Here is a 24,611-nt window from a genome sequence, read left to right on the forward strand (position 1 = left end):
TCCTAGATATACAGTACTTGTCCTTTTCAATGTGTGGACTTGTGATCATGATATATGTGACAGAATGTTCATACTTCATGCACGACTATGGTCTTGCATTGGATTGACATTGATCATTGTAAGATTCTGGACGTGGCAACACCACACTTCAAACACTCACAGGTCCCCCTTCTCTAACCTTACTCTTGACTCTCCGCCAGCTCACTTCGCGCGGGAAAAGCGCCTCAGGTGGTGCCTGCCCCGGATCACACTCCCAACACTCACCACCTCTTTCCCGATAGACTTGTGTGAAGAAGGTGCACTCTGGATGGCGTGTACAGTTGCGTTTAACCCAGAACTCGTGTTGGCATGTACTGTGCTTGAGGATGACTTTTGTACACATTGTGTTCCGGTGGCGGGTGGATGCGCAGGTTCGGGCGGGAGTAGGGGAGAGGTAGATGAAGCCGGCGTTAATATGCTCTGATATGTGATGGTTGATAGGCTCGTATAATGTTGTAGTGGTTCTGAACTGGCATTTTGTAGAATGGAAGAGTTGTGTGGCAGCGTCGAGCTGGCCAAAAGTGCTGGCGCACTTGGATGTATGTCAGGTCAGACGGTGAGCTGTCTAGATGAGACCATGTGCCCTTTCGTTCGACGGTGTTGATGCGCTCGGTAGGACTGATGGGTGATCTTTATGTCTGACTCGTCTGATGGTACTGTGAATGCTTGACCGTCAGTGGCGTTTGATGAGTAGATCACCGATCGGCCGGCATGGCCTTTCAAAATCAACGAGCGAAGATCACTTACATCCCTCGTTTCTGTTGGCCAGACAACTCTAATAAGTTACCGGTATTGCCCAAACAGGAAGTCCACGATAGACACCACACCAACAACAATGCAGGGGAGATCAGGGTCCAACAACGACCCCGAACACATCGTTCCTTCACGCACTTATACACCTCAAACTCTGCAATCACCCCGCCTTACTAAGCTCGTGCAGCTGAGGAATGTTGTAGTAACCCGCAATCAAGATTTACCCTAGGAGCCCAGCATGCGATCGCCGATTCACCTCCTTCGGGCGTTGCGTCCCACCCAGGTCACCGTTCAAACCGGACCGAAGGTGGTTACAGGAAGAACTAGGCTTGATGTGTGCTGGGAGGTAGTTGAAAAAAGTCTGGCGTGTCGTGTTGGCGGTGGGCTGACTGGTCTAATGTTCCTGGGGGTAGGTGTTGATGAAATGTCATCGCCGATTGCCAGCCTTGCCCTCGGCCATTTCGGAAGCTCGTGCCATGGCGATATAGGATGTTTGTAGAAACATGATCCTTTCTTGAGTTGATCGCCTTTATCATTGTTCCGAGTGCCGACCGATCGAGAGACCGTATAGAAACCGATATATAACCCTTCCGGGCGATATATTCTGCACCGTAAGTGGTGAATACCAAATAAAATATTTGAGCGCATCAGTTCGGAGACCAAAACAGTATACTTATGCGTTATTGAGCATATCCTGATTCGAGACAACACTCTCGGTGTGAGCGTTGGCCTTTTATGCGATGCTTTGACCCAATCCCGGTTGCGCAGGACCCGCTTCCCGGGACACCTCCTCATTTGCAAAACCTCAAAAAGAGAGTATAAAGACTCTCGAAGAAATGGAAAAAGAGCGGGAAGGAGACATTACTAAAAAGCAACGTCCATGGCGATGGAAGATCGTGCGCGCCACATCCGTTTGCGAAGAAATCGGGTATCTTATTCACAAAACATACTACAGTAGCGGATCAAAATGGTGTGAAGTTCAGCTTAACAACAAAGAGTCAGATGGCGCCACCCGCAACGCCCGCGAAATGTAAACCGGTCGAGTTGGTTCTTGATGCTCTGTTCGGTTGGTGAGCCTGACAGCTTCAACAGACCCGTGAGACGGATGTCCGACAGCCTGGGTTCAGTAGAAAGCATCTGGGTTGTTGTCATGGCTTCGGTTCCCATAGCCGTTGTCGACATCATCCAAACTTCGATACTGCCCACCTCCACCCCGGCCACGTCCCCGACCGCCGCCGCCGCCGCCGCCGCCGCCGCCACCACCACCACCTCCACCACGATCTCCCCGGTAGCCGCCGCGAGCACCTCCTCTTGATCCATAGTTGTTGTTTCTGTTGTTACCACGACCGCGATCTCGGTTGCCACCACGGTAACCGCCTTGCCGGTCGTCTCTGTCCCTGCCTCCTCGGCCGTGGTTTGGCCGGTAATTGTCGTTGCGACCATTCTGGTCCTCCTTGCGGTGAGCTTTGTTGGGAAAGTAACTCTCATACTCGCTCTCGTTCGCTGTCTCTTCCTCGATACGCAACATCTGCTTCTCGCCTACAACGCTATCAAACTCGAATGCCTGGTCCTGAGGTACGGGATGCCAGTTCACGATACGCGCAGCATCTGCTGGCCGGCCATTCTTGCGAATAGCCAGAACTACCGTCGGTACAGGGTTCTCACTGTAGAACTTTGTTCCCTTAGGTACGGCTTCCACCCTCGCAGCCCAGAGCTTGTTCTCAAAGCAGGAGATGGCTGTCACCTTCCACCTGACCCTGGCACCTATACCGCCAACCTTGTCCAGTATGCTCTTCGGGCACGGTTTCGGTGTGATGAGTATGCTGTTCGCAAGATATCGAATGTCGTCTCTCGGAGCGCCCTGAGGTAAGGAGACGAGGGAGGTCAACTTCTCGGTCACGTCGGAGGGAATCATGTAGCCGGTGTAGAAGACGGTCTTCTTGATCTGATAAGGCGGCGTGCCAGGCGGGGCGCTGCCCGACTTGACTTGTATGTTGTGCGCGTTGATCAGCTTCTGTATTTCGGCGATTTCGGCCACGGGATCGAGTTGTGTGGCATTCTCTGGGACCTGTATGACTTCAGTAGTGATGGGTCGGCGTGACGCCTGGTTTTGCGCCCTGAGCAGGTCCTCGTTGAACTGGAAGAAGAAGTCGCGGAAGGCCTTGGTATGCTTCACGCGGTCCTCGTAGATGTTCAGCTTCTCCGCGTCCTTGTATGTGTAGACGATGTCCTTGAGCAGCTCTTGCTTGAAGTCCATGGTATTCCTGAACTTCTGGCCTGCAGGTCCTATCGCGGGCTTCAGACAGACCATGTCGAAGTCTAATCGCTTGCTGCGAACCATGCGCTTGACGAGGTCGCCAAAGTCGGATTCTCCTCTGCCAGTCAGAAGCACACTAAGCGCATCCTTCTGGGCCATGGAAGATTCGACGAGCTCGACGATTTGTTCGTTCCACCAGCCTTGCCATGCGCGTGGTTCCTCCTTCTCAATACCTTCGCCGGTCGCTGCCAGAATGCCCGAGTCGTGCCACCAGCCTCCGTTGAGGAATATGTCGGGCGAGCCCAGCTGACCGATCGTCGCGCTGTTCCATAGCTGCTTGTTGGGTAGAGGGCTTGCGAATACTACGAAAGTCAGCCTCGGATGTAGAGGAAGTCGCGATGGACTTACAGGTGTTGTCGAAGTCATAGATGTGAATTGCCTTGACCTCGGATACGGCAGGCAGCTCTTTGTCGTCGCATGACCACCTTTTGAGCGCAGTGACAGTGTGGTATGTCGCCTTTCCGTTTGGCCCTGCGACGGCCGGCCTGGTTGAGGTTGCTAGCATGTCTGGTACGGAGCGTCGAACAGAGTGCGATGTGATGCGTCGGGTAGCGGCGAGGAGCATCCAGCGCGAAAACTACGCAGCAGTGGGCGCTAGGAGGTCCGCGATGAACTGCACACCTTTGGACACGTGCAGCGAGTGGAAGGGTGAATGTTGAGCGAACACGCTGCGTTTGCGTCGAGTCGCGACACTTTTGGTTGGCCCAAGCTCACTTCGGACGCCATGAGCTCATCATCCAAGCCACTTGATATTCCTCAAACCCCACAACACCAGAAAGCGCATGCCAGGAAGCACGGCCGGCTCGAACCAAGGCGACTCACACGATACGTGCGTAATATGTCTCTCTTCGGTCACAGAGAGGGCCATCACGTCCCCATGCAACCACTACACATTTGACTTCGTGTGTCTGGTGTCCTGGTTGCAGCAGCGGTCGACTTGCCCGCTATGTAAGTAGTCCCCTTTGATACCATAGAGCGTCTCTGATGATAAATGCAGGTAAAGCACGAGTCATCGCCGTGCAGTACGACTGGCGCTCTCCGACCGACTACAAAAGCTATGCTGTTCCTCGCAGCCAACCACCCGCCGACTCAAACGCACACCATAGCCGAACTGACCGGCCGGGCTCCCTCTTCGCGCCCTACGGGCTTCCTAGTAGACCCCGTGGTCCGCGTCGTCCATATTCACCACCCATCGAGGATGTTGCGCTGCGCAGACGCAGAGAGGTGTACCGAAGGCAGCTATATTCGCTACACATCGGCAGCAATCGCTACTCGGGATATCGCGACATATCTCCCCAAGTGATCGCAAGCTCTCCTGAGATGCAGTCAAAAGCACGTACTTGGATTCGTCGCGAACTCCGCGTCTTCACCTTCTTACACGCTGATCCGGCGGGCTCGTCCTCTGTTGCGGCAACGACGAGCAGCAATGCTGAGTTTCTGTTATCGTACATCGTTTCCATCTTGAAAATGGTCGACATAAAGGCCAGTAATGGGCACGCGGAGAACCTGTTGGCGGAACACTTAGGCCGAGAGAACAGCAAACTGTTTCTCCATGAGTTGAATGATTGGCTTAGAAGCCCGTACACGAAAGTTGAAGCATGGGACCGGGAAGTCCAGTATCAGGACGATGCGGAGGCAGCCTAGGGCCTCAGATCTATATTCTATCTGGTGGCGCAGCATAGTCATACACAAGACGCAATACCTGGAAACATGGCTCGACCGCCATTGCCATCTAAATGGCCACAAGGATGTCTGCTCGAGGTATATGTGACTAATTCAGGGTGTTCGCGACGGAGTTCGCATTACAACATTCGAGACATTGTATGCTCAGGCTAGGCTGAGTCAGGCTTAGCATATCAGCACCTTGATGTTTCGTGTTAGTTTCGCGTACCGCACGCCTGGCCCGTCCGCCTCAACCACCATCGCCGCATACTCTGCATAACGAAGTCGTGCATCTTCCATGCGAGAATAATGGCCATAGACGTTAACATAGCGCTCTGTCGTTGAGAGTGCAAGTTCACTGTGGTTCCAGAACTTCGCTCTGGTATGCTGGTGCTGTAATTTTGTCAGGCATGGCAAAAGGCAGCGTTTCGACTTCCCCGACCATACTGCTTGGTAAGACCGAGACGTTTCGATAACGCGGCAGCGCTGCTACGCCCTAGGCCAAATTTCCTTAGCATTGCCGTACGATATCAAATGCACCATGTGCCTCATATATGGGCATCTGGACATGGCTGCGATACGCGAGCTCCATCCTCCTTTCGTTGGTCTCGCCGTGGAGGCCTCGTTCTTCCCGTTTTCGTTTCTTGTTCCCAGCTTGAATTTACTACTAGCGCTGGATCGCTCTTTATAATACCTAATTTTATCAACGGCTAAGCTTCGGAGTTTCCTGTGAAGCGTAGAACCAGGCGCCTACAATTCACCATTCACACTCGACTGTCTTTCTCGTATCAGGATGCGCTCGTCTATTGCGCTCCTAGGCGCTCTTTGCGGCCTGTCTACCGCGAATCCACACCCGTGGATGTATGGAGTTCCGGAGTACCCAGATCTCGATATGAACGAGGTCATGACACAGGCAGATGTGGACTTGATGATGGCGGCAGCTGAAAACGGTACCGCCTCTGCAAGTTCTACAGAAGCCTCAAGCTCTTCGAGCCCGGCATCAGCTTCTTCTGGACAGGAACCTTGCGCAGTTGTTAGCATGGCCATCGCGGCATTACCCTCAGGAGCCCGACCTATCGTTCCTGCCGAACTAGGAGTACAATGTCTGCAGTCCGTACCTCTCGATACGGAGGGCAATGTCAGACTGATCGACGACCTCAAGCTCATGGTCAAATGGCAATCGAATATCGCATACCTCAAAAACCCACCAAAAGGCTACACCGAAGAGCCCCTCGACATCATGGGCGAGCTGGACACTATGCAAAAGCAGGTAGCGGACGGTACCTTCAAAAACGAGTACGAATTCCAGTTGAAGATGCTCAACACGTTCACGAAGGCGTACGACAACCACTTCGCCTATCAACCTGACATCCTTGCTTCAGCGATGCAGTTTCAGAGACCTCCTGGGTCAGAACTGGTTTCTGTCTCTTCAGACGGTACAGCGCTCCCAGAGATATTCACTTACAGGGATGTCATCAAAGCCAACACCGATTCTTCCTTCAAACCATCGTCTATCAAGGTGATCAACGGCATGGGCGCTCAGGACTATCTCGCAAATGTATCTGCTAGTTCCGATTTTCACGACGCTGACACGCGATGGAACGCCCTCTTTCCTTCGCAGGCTCTGCTCGCATCCGGCACTACCTTTCTTGGAAGCTTCAGAAGTGGCCAGTATCAAGGCCCCAACACAACCCTTGAGTTTGCAAATGGCACTACCTGGTCCCAGATGAATGTCGCTGTTGTAGTTGGGAACTTTACTGGTGTTGATAGCGGCAAAGCTTTCTTCCAGAAGTTTTGCACTGGGCCGAAGCGGGCTGCTCCTGCTCCTGCTCCTTCTCCGACAAGCAATTCCACAAGAACTGCACCTCCCGTGGCCACACCGACTCCCTCACATATTGGATACCCTAAAGCTGAGCTGATCAACCGCAATCTCGCTGTTGGAGGATATTATCTCAATGGCTCAGGATACGAGGTAGGCCACACACACATTTTTACTTTTATTCATCTAACCAATATAGAATGTCGCCATTCTCAGTATCCCCTCTTACGAATCTCCTGATGCTCAAAGCTTTCAGAACACGATGCGAGATTTCATAAGGATGTCGCAGAAAGCGGGTAAAACGAAGATGATCTTCGATTTACGAGGCAACGGTGGAGGCAATGCGATTCTGGGTTACGATACTTTCAAGCAAGTATACCCACAGGCGGTCGCGGAGCCATTCGGAGGCACGCGCTTCCGCGCGAATGATGCTTTGAACTCTGCTGGAAAGATAACCCAAGACTTCCTCGCCAACAAAACCTTTGTCCAATCGAACCAAACCGCCTTCATGGAGGTGTTTGGTCGGGCCACCACACAAGCCGATATCTTTGCCCTCACAAGCGGATTCAACTATCAGCATATCCTCGATGTCAACAACAAGGCCATGAGTGGGTGGGACCAACTCTTTGGTCCCGAGCAGATCAATAACGATTCTTTCACCACGACGCTGCGGTACAACTTTTCGGACAGCGTCAGCACAACATACCAGGGCTTTTCAGTAATTGGCTACAACGACAATGCCAACGAAACCAGCACACCGCAGCCCTTCCAAGCCCAAGACATGGTCATGCTACACGACGGCATGTGCTCCTCAACCTGCGCGATCATCTCCGAACTACTCAAGAACCAAGGCGCAGTACGCACGATCGCCGTTGGCGGACGGCCCCAGCCCGGCCCGATGCAAGGAGTTGGTGGTACCAAAGGCGCCCAAGTTTTCGCCTGGGACGACATCCAAGTCCGTATGCAGTCCGTCTATTTTCTGGGCTCACCCGAGCAACGAAAAGCCTGGGACGAAACGGATCTTGGCAAAACTGCTTTCGCAACCCAACTCTTCAAGCGATCTGCATACAATGGCGGACAGATCGCCGGCGGCGTCAATCTCAAAGACAACCTGAGACAGAACGATGCGAGCGGTACGCCGTTAGAGTTCATGTATGAAGCCGCAGATTGCAGGATGTGGTTTACGGGCAAGATGATCTCCGATGTAACGGAGGTGTGGAAGGGTGTTGCTGACCGCATGTTTCGTGGCAACGGCACGATGGGGTGTGTGCAGGGCTCTTCAGGAGATCCATCGAGTATCAGTGGAGGAGGGCAATTGAGGGGTGGCGATGGCCAGTTAACGGAGAAGAGTGCAAGCACGATCGCTGTTGCAGGGCAAGGCATGAACGGCAATGGCAGTGCGCCGCAGCCGTTCACAGGCAATGCGCTCAAGACTACGATGGGAAGTCTGGGTTGGGCCGTTATGGCTGGTGTCATAGGCCTGGCTTCGTTCTTGTAGAAGTCAGCAGCCTCTTAACCTGATGCATATCAGGATCTTCGCTTTTCGATGTTAAAATTTCGTTGCAAATGTAAATGTTCATTCATATATACGCTTTGAGAACCAAAGTGTGTAAGTATGTACAGAAAGGTTGCAATTCCAGTCCCAAATAGACGCAACTGCTCCAGGCTTCCAGACGATCGCGCGTGTCTCGCACCACTACTATGATCGTTGCGAACGACAATTTACCAAGCGTTAGCGGACCACTGGTTCACGGTGAACGTAGCAGGTCCACCAGTGAAGGCCTCGGTACCAAATTGGTAAGCTACGATGGAGGTTAGCATACGCATTGTCATGGTAGTAGCATTGAGAAACTTACTAATGAGGTTCTGGCTGGAAGCAGGGTAGCCCTTGTTGTTGGTGAGGTATGCGAAGAACTCCTTGAGGTCGGCCTTGAAGTTGTAGATGGGCTGGCCAACAGGGGGCACAAAGCTGTAGACCTTCATGGAACCGTTGGGGCCGTAGAAGAGTTCCCAGGATCGGCCAGCAACAGTGACCATACCCTGCGAGGTACCGATGGGCCAGACGTCGTATCTGGCGAGCCAGACCATGAGCTCGTAGTCACCGCTGGAGGTGTCGTGGTTGATGTCCGCAGCAGTGAACAAATCGTATGCGACGTTGCTGCGCTGGTTGGTGGTGTCGTAGACCCAGTAGGCCTCCGTCTCCAGGTTGGTGTACTGGTTCACCTTCTTCTTGGTGATCTGACGTCCGGAGTAGACGTAGGACTTGACGTTGTCCTTTCCGCCGGCCCATGTCCATTTGGTGTGCCACTTGGCGCCAGTGGCTGACACGCTGTCGACGTAGGTGCACTGCGAGCCCGAGGTGGCGAAGCTGCGGCCCCAGATGTTGTTGTTAAGCTGGTAGCCGTTGCTGGAAAAGTATTCGTAGTCCTTGCAGAGCGTTGCTTGTTGCGCGAAGCCGACGGAGGCGAGAGCGCCGAGGATGACAGAAACGACCTTCATGGTGGATGTTTGGCGGCTGGGCGTTGGTTTTGAAAGTTCCCTGATGTTCTGGAATCCATCTCTTCGTGCGGACCGTTTGACCTTTTGTACTTGCGAAATTGCGCCCTCCTAACAGGTATCCCCCATGGCATTGTTACTCGACTTTAGACGGTGGTGATATTTGTAGTGGACCTTCATATATTATGAGCTTCGTCAAGCGCGATCCGTCCCTAGATTCCGAATGATCATCCACATGTTTCTATTGTAGTGGCAATCACCTCGTGGCAAGTGGTGCTAACGCGAACACCTGACATGTGTAGGACCACTACGGAGAAATCAAATTACCTCACCAATGAGAAGAGCATGGGCTTACCTCTTCTAGTCGCGTGCATTGGCATTTCTCGTCTCCCCGCGTACTTCAGCCTCGGAAAATTTACTCGGTCAATCTTAATATTTGCCGTTATCATTTCCCGGGAACCTGGCCTGCTCGAAGTCGTCCAAGACCCCGGAACAAGGCCCTAGAACGTAAGCTCTTCCGACTACAACCTCCTCAAACTGTAACAATCGGCTCACCTACTTTTCGGCGGAATTTCGATGATCCATGGGCAAGATAGGTATGATGCAACACCATTGGTTAAGCTTGACAAGCCTTAGTTCCCATGTGTACAAGCTCCGTAGATGGATGTCAAGTCGACGGAAACGATGCCCGATGTTCCTGGCTGAACGTGCTGTGAGAGCATGGTACATGGAAGTATCTTTGTGCGCTTGCTGCAACTGGAAATCGATTTCTGCATGTAACCAAAAAAGATCGACTTTCGCTGTTCGGGAAACTCTTGGAAGCAAAGCACAGGTCTGTAAATATACTCAGGTTGAGCTACTGTCTTGCTGGAGGAAAGGAGTAATTGGGGAGACTTTTCGCCGAAGAACACACCTTGCGGTACTAGCCGTGCTTGAATTCTAGACATAAGGACTATGTCCTCGTGATGTCGGAGTGTTCCGAACATGGCTGCAATCGTTCGTCTGGTGCTGGGGGAACCACGTTGGTTACAGGGTAGCATGGGCGTTGTTTTCTCAGGTGTCACATTTTGCCAAGGCGCGCAGCCGCATCTGGCCGCGCTCTCCCTCCCAACCTCCTGAGGTCACCTACCTCTCACAGCTTCTTGCTGAAGTTCTTTCAAAGACAGCATTCGTGTCATTCGCGCTTGCTTCCTTGGACTCTTTTCCATGTGTCAAAGAGCGTTGTGTCGGTTACCGAGGCTTTTTCGGAAGCCGCCGTACCGCGATTCCATCGTCAAAACGCGGCGCTGCGTCCTTACCCACGCGTGAAGGGCTGCTTCCCCTTTTCGGATCTACCGCATGCCTCATCTTATTCCATCACGTTGGTGTTCAGCGGTCTTCGTTTGTCGCTCGACGCCTCCGTGAAGTCAGAACCCTCGGAATCCCCAAGCGTTCTCGCACTGGACCTGATACCTAGGTACGTTCATGGCTACCTAGGTATCATCCATGGTATCGATCACGACGCCATGCAGTACACAGAAGAATTGAAGTGATGAAGAGTAACATCACCACGTCCTGACTAGTCAGTGGTGTCTGTCCCCTTTCTCCAATTCTCGTACAGTCTCTGCACGAAGAGGCGCGTCGGAGGTGAACGTCCAGGAAGAGGGAGGGCATTCCTGATCAGCCAACGCTCATCTTGATTTTGCCCTGAGGCTTGCATGAAGTAGTTGTCATGAAACACACAACCTGCTGTATGTATTGGATACTTATGTTCTGGGCGGATCGATCGACCCGTCCTCGGGGTTGATTTGTGAACGCCAAGGCACTGAGCCGCGGGCTCGGAAAGTGCTGTTGGCTCGTGCGGCAACCAAGGATCAGCACAATCCCTCCAACTGATCATAACGACTCCAGTACAGCATCATCACAACAGTTACTATGATCGTTCTGCACGAAGGCCACTGACGCGTACACATTGGATTCACCGGCGAACTTCTGGTGCTTTCGTCCTTTGAAAAATTGGACATATCTCGACAATGCGACGCGTGCTCCCTCGCTCATTTCCACTCTTCGTGGGCGCCTGCGGCATGACGGAACATCTTGACGCCGCTTTTCAGTACCGTTCTGGGCGGCCGGATATGGCGTTCTAGACACTGAACCGAGATGAGGGTCGCTGGAAATATTCCATGCTTGCTCCACGTGTTTCCAGGCCCGAGACGTGAAGTCACAGCGACTTCCTGTCAAGTACATAACGCCGTATAGCGGCCTTTTCTCGTTGTCAGGAGCCTTCTAGCAAGACGATACCGAGGCTCTCGGGGTTCATGGCTCTAGAAGGATTTTCGCTAGATCATCCGAAGGGATGTCCTCGCTCATGTTTCATGTTGCTTGAATCAAGAACCTAAGATGCTGCACCTAGAACCGATCGTCACAGGGGAAGCACAGTGTCGCAACACCGCCTCTTGGATCCTGCATGCCCCATACGGTATAGCTATACGTTCACCTGTCACGTCAGCTTCCGCCCAACGGCCCCAGCTGCTTCTAACGGCGGCTCTAGCCCCTTCTAAGCACTGGTCTCCCGTAGGATACGATGGTATTGCATGTTTACCTGCACGTCTAACCGCCGCCACGTTCCTGGTGGCTGTTTTGGGCGGGGCACTGAACTGACATGTAATCACCAAGCGAGATGGCGATGTCTTGGGACAGTGACTCCGTGTATGGAAGGATTCAGCAAGTATAAAGCCCACAATGCCTGCCTTTGTTCAAGGGGTACGCTTGACGCTCAACACACTCGTTCTCTACACGTTCTTTTCCAGTCTTTGAATTCTTCGATCTTTACTTCGTCGTTGTCTTCAGACAGTCCCTCTTTACAAGAACAATTACTCCACTACCCACCCAACCAACACTTCAAAGTTCTATTTCAAAATGAAGGCCTCCATCTTCGCTCTCGCTCTTGCTGGTGCTGCTAGCGCCCACACCACTGTTTACAGCATTTCTGTCAACGGAAAGACCCAGGGTCTCGGAAATGTTGCTGGTGGATACATTGACTCTCCTCCCAACAACAACCCCATCGTTGATGTCACCTCCAAGTCTATGGAGTGCAATGTAGCCGGCATCAAGGCTTCCAAGTCCGTTGCCGTCAACGGTGGTGATGAGATTGCTGTAAGTATCTCTATGATACCTTCTGAATATAACAAGCACTAACGACTTTCTCCAGGTTGAATGGCACCACAACAACGCTGACGCTAGCGACGACATCATCGACCCATCCCACATGGGACCCATCACTGTCTACATGTCCAAGGCTGGTTCTTCCATGTCATGGACAAAGATTGCCGAGGACGGCTACGATGGCAAATCATGGGCTGTTGACAAGCTTATCAAGGGCTCATACACTGGCAAGCCAGGACAGCACAAGTTCACTCTGCCCAAGGTTGCACCTGGCGAGTACATCATCCGCCCCGAGATCATTGCCCTCCACGAGGGTGATCGCATTGGTGGTGCGCAATTCTACCAGGAGTGCATCCACGTAAAGGTCGGTGGCTCTGGTACCACTGCTCTGCCCGCAGGTGTTGCTATCCCTGGTCACCTCAGCGCTCAGGACGCTGGTGTCCACTTCAACCTATACGGCTCATACTCCAGCTACCCCATCCCGGGCCCGAAGCTCTGGAACGGTGCCGGTGCTGCTGCTCCTGCTGCTCCTGCTAAGCCTACCACCACAAAGGTCGCCGCACCCGCCGCTACCACCACCAAGGCTGCTGCCCCTACCACTACCAAGGTCGCCGCCCCCACTACCACAGCCAAGACCACTCTCGCCACTGTTGCTAAGCCGGCTCCTACTGCCGGCGGTGCTACCGCTCAGAAGTACGGCCAGTGCGGTGGCCAGGGCTACTCCGGTGCTACCAGCTGCGCTTCAGGCTGCAAGTGCGTCAAGCAGAATGACTGGTACTCCCAGTGCTTGTAAGCGCTCTTCTGAGTTGCGGGCGTTATCAGGACACCAAAAACGTGATGCTGGTGTCTTCGTGTGTGGTTCATGATGGACTTCTTTTTTCTAGATCTTTGTTAGTGTTTAGTAGGCTTTGCCTCCTGCAATAAGCGGCTTGAGCGTCGCTGCATTCGATTCATATGTACATACATAATCCTCACGACGAATTGGATTTGATGCCTTTTCGGCTTTACCGGTCTCGCTGCTCTCCTTCTGCCTACACATACTCTATTCCTTGTTCCGGTGATTTCACGGCTGTCAGAAGAGGATGTGAACAGCTCATTTGTGACAGATCTGGTTCTGCCTAGGTGGCCCAAACACGTGATGTGAGAAACCTCGCGTACCTGGCTAGGTGGCTGCCTGAATTGCAATACTTCGCGACTGACACTTCACACATTAACTCCACACGCGGACTTTTCCTATGCGCTGAGATAGTCCATCATGAATCAAGATTATCATATCAGCATGGGTCCCTCAGGGTTTGCTACTGAAGATACATGTCAAATTACAGTGCTGCGCGGCCACGCACGATTTGTCGTCAAAGTCGACGTCGCGCGAGTGAAGGACACAATTTTTGGTAGAAAAATGCTACAAGAGATGGAACTCAGGAAAGGGCGTTCGTGGAGCAAGACGAGGGACAAGCCACTTTTCGACCTGGTGCATCAATACTGCCAATCTCTTCTTGAGAGCTTGGCTCCGCGGACGTCACTCCAGGACCTTAGCCTTGAAGCCTTTCTCCACGCGCCTACTTATGATCTAGAGCTCATCCAAGGAGACAGTGACGAGGATGTACGGATCGTGGGAGAAGACCAGTGCGCGTACACGCCAGCTTTCTTCACCTCCCCTATGCACACCACCGACTTGCCTAGACCATGCAAAGCACTACGTCACTTCGAGGCGCGCAACGTTTGGATAGCACGCACAGCAAATGAGGGGAAGAATCTCGATGCGATCCAGAGCAGAGTAGTAACGGCAGAGGGTGTCCCGCTTTACTTCAAACCGCGAATGGAGCTGCGTGAGGCAGAATTCGAGCGTGAGCTCTGTATTCTCAGACGTATCGACGAAACCGGGCTGGCAGCTCGGCTGAGAGTGCCTAGACTGCAGGGTGTGGTGGTGTCGGGCGAGGCTACCATCGGCATGTTGATGACACTGATCACTTCATCCAGCATAGGGACCCACTTGCGAAGTGCTGGCCTTCAGGACAGACAAGAGTTGCATAAACAGTGGGAAGAACAACTCACAGCCATCGTGCGGGAGCTCCACGCTCACGGCCTCGTGTGGGGCGATGTCCACCCGATGAATGTTCTCATTGACGAAGAGATGAACGCTTGGGCCATTGATTTCGGTGGGATGAACAATGCGGAGTTCGTGGATGACGAGAAGCGCGAGACCCTCGAGGGTGACTGGCAGGGCCTCAGGAGAGTGTTTCAGGAGTGGCTTCCAGACGCAAAGAGACGGAGCCAGTGGTAGTGACGGTGTATGGCGCAGAGACGTCAGCTGTGCCACGTGTGTGATGGTCCGGTAACCCCAGTGCGCATGTCACGGCGTGTACCTGGCTGTGTTGGGACACCCGGGCCAGGTCAAATGCCATGGTTGACTAAGCCGGCTATTTGCGCAACAGGACCCTGAATCTCATCATTTCGCCGCCGACACTCGGACAACCGTGTCTGGGCCTCTGCGGAGATTGACAAGTCTTAAAACATCACAACATGCCTCACTTTCACCTGCCCCCTTAAGTTCTTCTCCAAACTCATGAGAGCTCACAAACCGCCATCATGATCGCTCCTTCCTGCGCCTTTACCCGTGTCGGCTTGAGGCGCATTCCGAACGCCCCTTCCCCTCGGAACAGCAATCCCGGCACCTTCGAACGCGCACGCATCAACGTCCACCCCTCGAATGTCGTCCGCAGGCCACATGTCTCGGGGCCAAACACAGCAGGCAGAGTCGCGGACAATGCGCAGACGATTCCTGGGCCAAGCTGGCTTTGGCTCCAGCCCATTGTCGGACCCTTCCGCGCATACGGTCGCGCACAACAAAGGAGGCCATACAGGACACAACTCATATCTTCGCTCGTCATATACTTTATCGGCGACCTCGTTGCGCAGACCATTGCGCCCGAGGAAACCCACAAAGTGGCAGAAGATGCGGACGACAAGGGCTGGGTTCAAGAATGGAGCGACGGCCGTGACTGGGCCCGAACAGGGCGAGCGCTGATAATTGGAGGAGTCAGCTCTATCCCATCGTTCAAGTGGTTCATGTGGCTGTCAAACAACTTCAACTACAGCTCCAAGATCCTGTCGCTCTCGACCAAGGTATGTGCCTCTACTGCATCCTCTTCGAACATTTGCTTATTATCCAACAGGTCTTCATAAACCAGGCGTTTTTCACCCCATTATTCAACTCCTACTTCTTCGGCATGCAGTCGCTTCTATCCGGCGCTACGTTACCCGAAATCGTCGAACGCATCAAGAACACAGTGCCAACAAGCTGGATCAACAGCTGCAAAGTCTGGCCCATGGTCACGGCATTCAGCTTCACGTACATCCCGATAGAATACAGAAGCATATTTGGTGGTGTCATTGCCATTGGGTGGCAGACTTACCTTAGTCTGCTCAACACAAGAGCCGCGGCAAAGGAGGGGAAGGAGCATCTAGCGACACACGACGCACCCGTAACCGTCCGAACAAACCACGCTAGAATCGAGCATGGCATGTTCGGGCAGAAGTGCGCTGCGTAGACCACAGCTGCTGCGAAGCCACTTTGGAAGTCTTGTTGCCTCGTTGCACAAAGCGGCCCACCATACGACTATTGTCGAAACATTCGTTTGCTGAACTCTCAGCTACCTATATTTCCTTTGTTCGATTACAATAATCACAAGACGGTACATTACGCATTAGACGGAGTAAAGGATTCGGTCGATACCACGCGCGCTGCATAAAGAATGCGCGAACACATCAGTCATACCATTAGAATTTTATCTATTTTCGCATACCTCTCGCTTGCTTTTCTGGCCTTTCTTCAGCCCCTAACCCACGGCCCACTCAACAACAAAACGTACGGCGGTTCTCGGCCCGAGGCTTTAGCAATACCCACGCGGCACCCACGCGGCTCCCACTCTGCTATGCCAGACGCACGTCATTTACACGAAAGAAGGTCTCTTGGAACGATAAGATCCGCTACAATTGCGACAAATATCTGAATTGGGAGTCAGGGCCGTGGCAAGCGTCGTGTGATGTCATCATGTCGAGCGCTGTAAATATGAACATGAAAATAATTCAAAACAATCTGTACATACGCTTCGCTTCTAGACAGCACGTCCAAATACTTTTGAGACTTTTCTCATCACCTTGTCCATATCCTGAAATACTAGATCTTCATTATGTCTAACTCTGCAGGCCGGCGCATAGACGAGGAGGCGAATACATCATGGCGCCAGCGCTCTGAACTCGAGAAGATGGCCGATCTACCACAAAATCTGGACGATGAACTCACACGGCTCGACAAACAGTTTTGGATCTCCGGTTCTAAACTGAAGGAAATCGTTAGCCGCTTCAGAGAAGAGTTGGAAGAAGGCCTCACCAAAGACAAGCAAGAGGGCATCCCTATGAACATCACCTGGGTGCATAATCTGCCTTCGGGAAAAGAGAAGGGCACGATATTGACTATTGATCTCGGGGGTACAAACTTGAGAGTTTGTAAAGTAGATCTGCATGGAGATCAGGGCGGGAAAGAAGGAGATGGGAAGCACAGCATGGAGCAAGAGCAGTACAAGCTGCCAGAAGAGATGAAGACTGGCGATGCCGATAGTCTCTGGACTTTCGTTACAGAAAAGGTTGCGGCATTCATCCAGGACCACCGACTAGATCAACAATACACCGCGGAGAAGCCCATGCCATTGGGTTTCACATTCAGTTACCCAGCGACACAGAAACGTATCGACCACGCAGTCCTGCAGACATGGACCAAGGGTTTCGACATCAAGGGCGTAGAAGGCCAGGACGCCGCGAAGCAACTTCGAGAGAAGCTGCAAGAAAGGAAGCTGCCGGTTGAGTTGATTTGCGTGATCAACGATACCGTCGGTGCCATGGTGGCCTCCGCCTACAACGACCCCGAGACGATTGTTGGCGCTATCTTTGGTACTGGTTGCAATGCAGCTTTCATGGCCAGCCTCTCAAGAATTGGAAAACTGGACTCCAACGACGACAGAATCACTGACGCATCATCCCACAACGGCGCAACGAAGGGCGAAGAGAAGATGGCGATCAATTGCGAATATGGCGCCTTCGATCAAGCCAAGCGTGTCCTTCCCCTCACAAAGTACGACGAGCAGATCGATGCAGAGAGCCCGCGACCTGGAGAGCAGACTTTCGAGAAGCTCTCCGCTGGCCTGTACCTAGGCGAGATCTTCCGTCTCATACTGGTAGATCTCTTAGATCGCGATCTCGTTTTCAGTCAAGCCTCAGACCAGGGACTTCAAAAGCTGCGTGAGCCATACAGTATCGATACAGGCTTCCTATCTCAGATAGAAGACGATGAGTCGCCCAAGTTCACCAAAACACGCGAACTCTTCCACTCTACACTCTCACTACAGCCCACAGACGTCGAGATCGAACTCTCGCGTAGATTAGCTGAGATGATCGCCGTGCGTGGTGCGCGACTGTGTGCCTGTGGTGTAGCTGCCATTTGCACGATGGAGAGTATCGAGAAAGGCCATGTAGCTGCAGACGGGAGTGTTGCAAATAAGCACCCAAAATTCAAGAGGAGATGGGCCAAGGCTTTGGGCGAAGTCCTGGGATGGAAAGAAGAGGACTGTGGAGGAGATGGGCCTATCACGATTACGAGCGCGGAAGACGGGAGTGGAGTTGGTTGCGCAATTATTGGGGCTATGGAGTTGGAGAGAAGGGCCAAGACGAAGAGTCGCTGAGGCAGGGAGTTTCGATTTTGATGAAGGGACACATGTCATAGATCAACACGGTGTTGACAGAATAACTGCCGTGCTCGTTGCTTCTTGGTTGGCTTGAGCCTAGCTGTACCGCGCTCATCTACCGAGGTAGTTACGCAGTCAACACATTGAGGCAGAGTAGTAGTCCATCTTCAACCTCGTCAAGTACATGTATATCAAATTTTATGGATAGAGTGCGTCACCAGACCTGCACTGCTGATTTAGAAGGTCGTCAACATCCACGATGCTTTTTCGTGGCTCGCCCAAGGTACGACAAGTTGACCTCGGCACATGAAATTTTGAAGAAGGCACGATGTGTTCACGGAGTCACCCTGACGCGCTCGTCCGCTCAGCTCCATACACAGCCTCCTGAATACTAGCTCACAGCTATGTTCTGGCTAGGAGGCCATCCGGTACGGCTCGGCGAGAAGCGACCTCAGATTTTGGTACCTGAGATGAAAGGATCAGCATGTGTCTCCTGCATCTCCGCTGTTTCTATAACAACTCTCAGTTGGCAAGTTGCTTTTGATGCTGTTCTCCGCGATGGTTCACGCTGCGCACTAAAGCGTTCAGATCTAGATGCGTTGAGATCTGTCATGGACCCTGGATCTCAATGCCAAACTTCACTAGTCGGCGATCTCGGTCTGCCGCCCACGGTTCACCCACAATCCGACGCACATCTTACCCACGGGTGCCAAACGGCACGTCGCGCCCCCGCAACCAACCAGCGATCAACTTCACCAACAGCGCCGTCATCAAGCTAGTGTCGCAGAGCTGCGTGGGACCTGGTCACGATGTGCGGTGTGCTGTTGGTTGTACCGCTGGCAGAGGGCGTGTGGGCCCGCAGGTACGGTGGCATGAGGTGTAAGAGTGATGTATGATGACAGGACCCGTGGGGAGTTGTTTTTCTATGTTTTTGGAATATCCGGGTCTGTCAGTGTCAAGGCACGCAAATGCACAGGTTGAGGGGTGGTGCACGGGCAAGTGTACCGGCGCGGTGAGTCTTTTCATCGGCGAGCTCGTGCAGATGCCATAATGCAGAACAGGCGGTATATAACGTGGAGTCGACTTCAGCGGTCAAGAGCACACAAAATCGTTATCTCTGGCTACCGCGGCTACCTCCCAGGCGACGATCTTTAAACATAGCAGATAGTCCAGCACATTTCCTCACCGGACCTCGCTTGCCGAGACACCATCAAATCACCAACACATGGCTGGCGACTACCAGCTCCACACCGCAACTCCAATCCGCTATCGGGAAAACTTCGGAGTCACATCCGCGTGCTCGGCACGAGGCCACACCCACGCGATCACAGGTCAAATGTTCGCGCCAACACCATATGACTGCACCACGCCCCCATGGCCAGTACAAACCAGCCCTTTTCCGAATTTCCCCGTGCAGCAAACCTCGACCAACACTTCGCCGGCATCGCCTTTCGCGGACCCACGTCTCCCACGACCAGCGCCTCGTGAACACACCCTGCAAGATGACTTGTTCTATGCATTCACACGAGACGCCTACTTATCCAGTGAGACAACCGCCGCGAGCCAGGTAGCACGAAACTTGCAACTCTATCATCCTCCACAACAGAACATACATCGTACACTCCCATTACCAAGAGTCACCAAGCAAGGACCAAACAACAACCACAACAACAACTTGCACTTCACCAACCCGTTCCAACCCCTTACGCCACTCACACCTTCAACTCCAAACCATTTCAAGATGGCAGTCACAAGCAGACCACTCCCATCATTGCTGCCTCACTCCGGCCCCATGGCATCGAAACCAGAGAGTGCTGCTCCATGGTCATTCCCAAACCTCAAGAAGAAGCGTCGTCGCCGGGCAAGTCAGATCTTCAACATGAACTTCAGCTTTGGCTTTGGGTCTCGGCGGAAGAGTCAAGATCGCTCCCCTGACGTCAGCCCACGCACATCCATATCATCGGCTTCGGGCTCTCCAAGGTCGGGGATAGAGGAAAGCTGCAAAAGACAAAGAGTTGATTCAAGAGCAACAGATGCTGAAGCTCTGTTCGCCTCCGAGAAGAACAGTACCGAGAAGACCTTGACAGTATTGGCGCCATCCACACGGTGTGACAGCACGGGTGAAGTGCATCCAGGTCAACTCGTCGACTTCAGCTCCACACCTGTTCCCACTGCACCGGAACCCATAGTTGCTCCTGCGCCTGTTCCTGCTCCCACACATAGCAACCCAGCAAGCGAGTTCGAGCTTCGCTTGAGTAGCGACACATACCACGACTACCTCGCCACCACCCAACGACGAAGATCCTTCCCTGCCGGCGAGTGGGCAGCGCGACGAGTCCGCGAGGAGTTCCAGATGCTACACAAGCTAGAGAAGCTTGAGACCAAAGTTGAAGACCCTTTCAAGAAGTTCAGGGAGTCTGCGAAGAGGCTGTGCACCGTTGAGCGAAAGACAAAGACTTCAGCGACCACCTCTTCCAATATCATCGCACCAGCACCCGTTGCGAATGCATCGAATATGCCTTGCGAACTCCACCGTACACCAAGCGACCCAAGCACTGAGGCCTTCCTCAAACATGTCCGCGCAAGTCTCGATGCGAGGAAGAAGGAGAACAAGATGAGCGAGCGCGGGCGTTCGTATTCAATCTTTGAGGATGAAGTCGAGAAGGGTTTTCTGGACGACGCGCCATTATAATCATCATCTCCGAGCTGGACTGGAGGGATTTGTATCAACGATTACATGTTTGGATTAGGCATTGTCGCATATCGACACCGGCGTTTTGAGGGCTGGATACCCGTTGTATATCCTCATTTTAGCGTGCATATGTGCTTTCCAGAGGTCGTCTGGTTGACTTGACCTCTGATGGATGAATCGATACCATTTTTACCACACTACAATCATGTCTCCGCTTGCTTCTCTGCTCTTGTGACTGCTCTTCCCATTTGCTGCTCCTTCTCATGGTCTATAGGGCACCCGCGAGTACACCCCATAACGCTACACCGATATTTCCAATAGCGAAGTACTGAAGTGTGATGTTCTTGAATGGGTCTATGGTGACGATGGCCGTTACGGTCGTGATGAGGACGATGAAGACGGGGTAGACCGTGAGTCGGAAGACGGAGTAGGCGAAGGGTGGCAGCATGGTCGCTTGATGCGAGGTATAAGCTGTCGATACGCAGGAAAAAGAGGACAGAAAGTGTGCGACAGAGACGTGAATGTGAGATAGAGCACGACAGTGGTGGCAGGATACAGAGAAGCGAGGCCTCCATCCCATGGTACTCGCAACCCAAAAGGTGTCGCGCATCCATCCAGGGACAATACAACAGGTAATCCAAAGCTTTCGAATACCAACCTCAGAATCCCGCAATCAACACCCTTCCATCATACCACTACCTCCTACCGACTCCTCCACCTAACACCCCCAACCCACCTAACCCACCCCTCAACACTCTCCCTCTTCTCAACATCCTCTTCCACTCCACCCTCCTGTATCAACTCGACCGTATAAAAGCTCTTAGCCAACTCCTCATTCCCCGCCAACCGATGCACAAAGCTATGACAAGCCCTACACAGCCACGCCACGCTATTCAACTTATCCTCTGTATGCCACCCCCGCTTCCGCACGCGCGCATGCGCTGCTTTGGGAATGAGATGATGGTATGTCAACGGTACCCAGTCTCTGCTGCAGAGCTCGCAGGCGGTGGCGCGCGTGCTGCTCCATATTGGGGGCGGGGCGGTGACGGCAGAGATGTACGTTGTTAGGAGCGGTGTGAGGAGGTTGTGTTGGTCGATCGTGTCGGAGGTGGGTGGGAGGAGACCGTAGCTTTCTAGGCTGTCGATTGCGGTGGGTGGAATGGTGTGCAGGAGGGCGGTGGAGGTGAAGGAGGAGAGGGGCGTCGTGTAGAGGTCTTGGAGGGTCGGTGAGTCTTTGAAGATGGAGTGCGTGAGCGTGCGCAGTTCGGCGGGGAGGAAGGGGAAGATTAGGGTGCTTAGATACTGTTTCTTCTGTTAGTGAGGCTCTAGAGTACGCGTGTGTGTATGTTTGTAGGGATGGTATACTTCTATGAATTCGCCCAGGTCTTCTGCATCCGTTTCTTGGGTTTCCACGACCGTTGGTGCGACCTCCTGCTTCACGATCTCATTGTTCCCACTCTTCGACCCCTTCTTCGCATGTCTCTTCTTCTTCGGTTTCGGCTTCTCGATTGGCGCAGCTAAAGCTTTGAGGACGGGTTCACTCAAGCAGTCGCGGAAGGTTTCGAAGTTGGATTGCTCCTCAGCAGGTATTGGTTCAGCCATGCTCAACAGAGTCGTAACGCGATGCGCGATATTGCGAAAGGATCTGTACGCGTATGCGCATGATGAGAAGCATCAGTGGCGCCATTGTGATGCTCATATAGTGGAGGGAGTGATGACGAAGTCGTGAACCTTCGCGTTCGCGAGGCGAGGCACTAACTCGCGGGGAAGCACAAGGGCGGCTTGAGGGCTCACGGCTCGGCATACGGACTCGTATCTGCTATCGAAAGTTCTAGATGCTATACAGTGTCAAGGCTGCCTGAATGTGAGATGCTGGGTATCGGTCACAGGGCGTGCATTCATCGTCTCAGTCTTGGTACATTGGTCACGGCAAGCAAAATGGTGTTCATGGCTCGTGAACTTGGATCACATTTGTTTCTTCTTTGGAACATCCAGCAGGCTACATGGTATACACCATGCCGCCGTCCTGTACTTGATTCTATCATCGCATCATGAGCATCGACCAGTAGCTCGAAGTGGCTACGCCGTACGCGAACCGCGCAACCCGTAAGCATGGAACGGAGTGCATTCGCACACATATACTGGCATCCGGGCGTCGCAGAGGTAACTGGTAACGTCGCGAAAGATCCAATCCTGACAATGACTGTCAGACTTAGGCCTTCTTCTTGCCGCCCTTAGCAAGACGGTCCGCCTTGCCCTTGGCTTGCTCCCGCCGCCTGTTCTCGCGGTCCATGAGCTCCTTCTTCTCCTTCTCCAGCTCAGCACGCTCCTCAGCCTCAGCCTTCTTCCGCGCCGCCTCAGCATCCCTACGCTCGCGAACCAGCTTTAAGCGCTCAAGGTCGGCACGAGCTTGTTCGGTCTTGCCCTCAGCGTGTAGTTTGTCATATCGGTCCTTGCTGGCTTGTGCCTGGAGAGCCTCACGCTCGCGACGGGAGAGCTGAGACAGGTCTTGCTGCTTGCCTTTGCCCTTAGCAGCGGCAGCAGCGGGCTCAGCGTCTGGATCGACGGGTGCCTTTGCGGCTTGTGTACGGGCTTTCGCAGTGTGGTTTGGGTTCGCGGGCATATCGTCGTCTTCCTCTTCGGAGGAGTCGGTGGGCATATCGCCTGCCTCGGGGGTCTTCTGTGACTTCTTCGCGATCGCGGCCGCCTTGCGCTTCTTTGCGAGTTCGCGACGCTGCTCGCGCGTCAGTTCTTCTTGTGCGGGCTTGCCGTCCTCGTCGCCGGACTCTTCCTCGGAGGATTCTTCCTCTTCGGAGGACTCTTCGTCAACCTTGTCGGGTTGTTCCTACAGTTACTTGTTAGACAGTCTTTGTGGCTTTGGGTACATCAGGTACTTACACCCCACATGCCAACGACCTCGCCATCTGCGTTCAGCGGTTGTAGGTCGCGTGAGAACTTCTTGCCGCCTCCGCGCTTGACCTTGTTGAACTTGCCGCCGCGGCCACGTCCTGCTGAAGACATGTTGTGTGTCTGAGTTGTTTGTGGAGAAGTGGAAAGTGTTCGGTGACTGCTTGCAGGTCGAGTCCGTATGCTGATCGAGGGACTTTGTCGGTATCGAAGGGTTTGGGGTTGCGGTTGAGTCTGTAGTTCTTCTCGCAGTAGTCCGAACCGTGGGAAGCTTTAGTGGAGAGTGGGTAAGGTGCGTTTGTGTAAGGATCTCCGTTCACAAGGGCGGGTGTGAGAGTGCAGGTCTATCAAACTACAGGTTGTTAGCTTCCCACCCCACGTTGTTCGCCGCCTACAGAGTTTTTATTCACCTAGTACGCCCGAAACTTCACTCTGGTCTTCAATTTCGCAAAAGAATCACTCCCACAGGCCGACAACAAAACCCCGCGCCGCCGCCCAAAATCCCCTGCCCCACCATACTCGTCACACCCAACGCGCCAGCCTTGATTCGCTCACATGACCCCTGCTTTGCTGCTAACCCCAACCATGCAAGCGCCCCTTAGTCATCCGAAATCTTCGCAGCCATCAAAATCAACGCGTCGCGCGATCCTCTTCTGTTCATTAAAACTGAACACCCCATTATTCACTCTGTGTCTTCCCATCAATGAAGATTTGGAGGGGAAAATGGAGGTTAGAATGATTATGCGTTCGCTTACCCCCTTCTCTTCTGCGCTTTGCGCTGGTGGAGCGAAGGTAAATATATTGGACGGTACATACCTCTTGCCTGCATGTGATGTTGCGCCCGGGACTCGATCGAGTATGTAAATACCCTGCCATCGTCGTTTCGCATTCGCTGAAGCTGTGATAGGAGGCTCATAATGGTCCTATCGCCGTGAGCGCAAAGTTCTCTGGTATCGCGCTTCGTGATGCGCGGCGCGTCCAGCAAGCCAGAAGTGCCTCTGTCGTCTCCTGCCTGCCTTCAAAGTGCTTCTTGACCTTCGC

The 24,611-nt window shown here is 53.1% G+C and overlaps 11 protein-coding genes across 11 annotated transcripts; 6 read left to right on the top strand and 5 right to left on the bottom strand.

Annotated features, from left to right (window-relative positions):
• Positions 1 to 1,915: 1,915 nt before the first annotated feature.
• On the bottom strand, positions 1,916 to 3,674 carry J4E86_003287 (uncharacterized protein; the record flags this gene model as incomplete). The annotated part of the gene is made up of 2 exons (XM_051443843.1): positions 1,916 to 3,411; positions 3,458 to 3,674. The coding sequence occupies 2 exons, from the start codon at positions 3,672 to 3,674 to the stop codon at positions 1,916 to 1,918; spliced, it is 1,713 nt and encodes a 570-aa protein (XP_051305338.1).
• Positions 3,675 to 5,630: 1,956 nt separating this feature from the next.
• Positions 5,631 to 8,088, top strand: J4E86_003288 (uncharacterized protein; the record flags this gene model as incomplete). The annotated part of the gene is made up of 2 exons (XM_051443844.1): positions 5,631 to 6,743; positions 6,790 to 8,088. 2 exons carry the CDS (start codon positions 5,631 to 5,633, stop codon positions 8,086 to 8,088), a joined length of 2,412 nt encoding a protein of 803 aa, XP_051305339.1.
• Positions 8,089 to 8,312: 224 nt separating this feature from the next.
• Positions 8,313 to 9,089, bottom strand: J4E86_003289 (uncharacterized protein; the record flags this gene model as incomplete). The annotated part of the gene is made up of 2 exons (XM_051443845.1): positions 8,313 to 8,392; positions 8,447 to 9,089. 2 exons carry the CDS (start codon positions 9,087 to 9,089, stop codon positions 8,313 to 8,315), a joined length of 723 nt encoding a protein of 240 aa, XP_051305340.1.
• Positions 9,090 to 11,984: 2,895 nt separating this feature from the next.
• Positions 11,985 to 13,023, top strand: J4E86_003290 (uncharacterized protein; the record flags this gene model as incomplete). Its single annotated transcript, XM_051443846.1, has 2 exons — positions 11,985 to 12,221; positions 12,277 to 13,023. 2 exons carry the CDS (start codon positions 11,985 to 11,987, stop codon positions 13,021 to 13,023), a joined length of 984 nt encoding a protein of 327 aa, XP_051305341.1.
• A 486-nt stretch (positions 13,024 to 13,509) lies between these two features.
• On the top strand, positions 13,510 to 14,514 carry J4E86_003291 (uncharacterized protein; the record flags this gene model as incomplete). The annotated part of the gene is made up of 2 exons (XM_051443847.1): positions 13,510 to 13,513; positions 13,556 to 14,514. 2 exons carry the CDS (start codon positions 13,510 to 13,512, stop codon positions 14,512 to 14,514), a joined length of 963 nt encoding a protein of 320 aa, XP_051305342.1.
• Positions 14,515 to 14,819: 305 nt separating this feature from the next.
• J4E86_003292 (uncharacterized protein) lies at positions 14,820 to 15,781 on the top strand (the record flags this gene model as incomplete). The annotated part of the gene is made up of 2 exons (XM_051443848.1): positions 14,820 to 15,356; positions 15,407 to 15,781. 2 exons carry the CDS (start codon positions 14,820 to 14,822, stop codon positions 15,779 to 15,781), a joined length of 912 nt encoding a protein of 303 aa, XP_051305343.1.
• A 642-nt stretch (positions 15,782 to 16,423) lies between these two features.
• J4E86_003293 (uncharacterized protein) lies at positions 16,424 to 17,968 on the top strand (the record flags this gene model as incomplete). Its single annotated transcript, XM_051443849.1, has 1 exon — positions 16,424 to 17,968. The coding sequence occupies one exon, from the start codon at positions 16,424 to 16,426 to the stop codon at positions 17,966 to 17,968; it is 1,545 nt and encodes a 514-aa protein (XP_051305344.1).
• Positions 17,969 to 19,712: 1,744 nt separating this feature from the next.
• On the top strand, positions 19,713 to 20,663 carry J4E86_003294 (uncharacterized protein; the record flags this gene model as incomplete). Its single annotated transcript, XM_051443850.1, has 1 exon — positions 19,713 to 20,663. The coding sequence occupies one exon, from the start codon at positions 19,713 to 19,715 to the stop codon at positions 20,661 to 20,663; it is 951 nt and encodes a 316-aa protein (XP_051305345.1).
• Positions 20,664 to 20,866: 203 nt separating this feature from the next.
• On the bottom strand, positions 20,867 to 21,111 carry J4E86_003295 (uncharacterized protein; the record flags this gene model as incomplete). The annotated part of the gene is made up of 2 exons (XM_051443851.1): positions 20,867 to 20,931; positions 20,970 to 21,111. The coding sequence occupies 2 exons, from the start codon at positions 21,109 to 21,111 to the stop codon at positions 20,867 to 20,869; spliced, it is 207 nt and encodes a 68-aa protein (XP_051305346.1).
• Positions 21,112 to 21,365: 254 nt separating this feature from the next.
• On the bottom strand, positions 21,366 to 22,265 carry J4E86_003296 (uncharacterized protein; the record flags this gene model as incomplete). The annotated part of the gene is made up of 2 exons (XM_051443852.1): positions 21,366 to 21,965; positions 22,029 to 22,265. 2 exons carry the CDS (start codon positions 22,263 to 22,265, stop codon positions 21,366 to 21,368), a joined length of 837 nt encoding a protein of 278 aa, XP_051305347.1.
• A 610-nt stretch (positions 22,266 to 22,875) lies between these two features.
• Positions 22,876 to 23,684, bottom strand: J4E86_003297 (uncharacterized protein; the record flags this gene model as incomplete). Its single annotated transcript, XM_051443853.1, has 2 exons — positions 22,876 to 23,508; positions 23,562 to 23,684. 2 exons carry the CDS (start codon positions 23,682 to 23,684, stop codon positions 22,876 to 22,878), a joined length of 756 nt encoding a protein of 251 aa, XP_051305348.1.
• Positions 23,685 to 24,611: the final 927 nt, after the last annotated feature.

This window comes from Alternaria arbusti (genome assembly GCF_024043155.1).
Source record: "Alternaria arbusti strain BMP 1465 chromosome Unknown scaffold_3, whole genome shotgun sequence".
NCBI classification, from domain to species: Eukaryota; Fungi; Ascomycota; class Dothideomycetes; order Pleosporales; family Pleosporaceae; genus Alternaria; species Alternaria arbusti.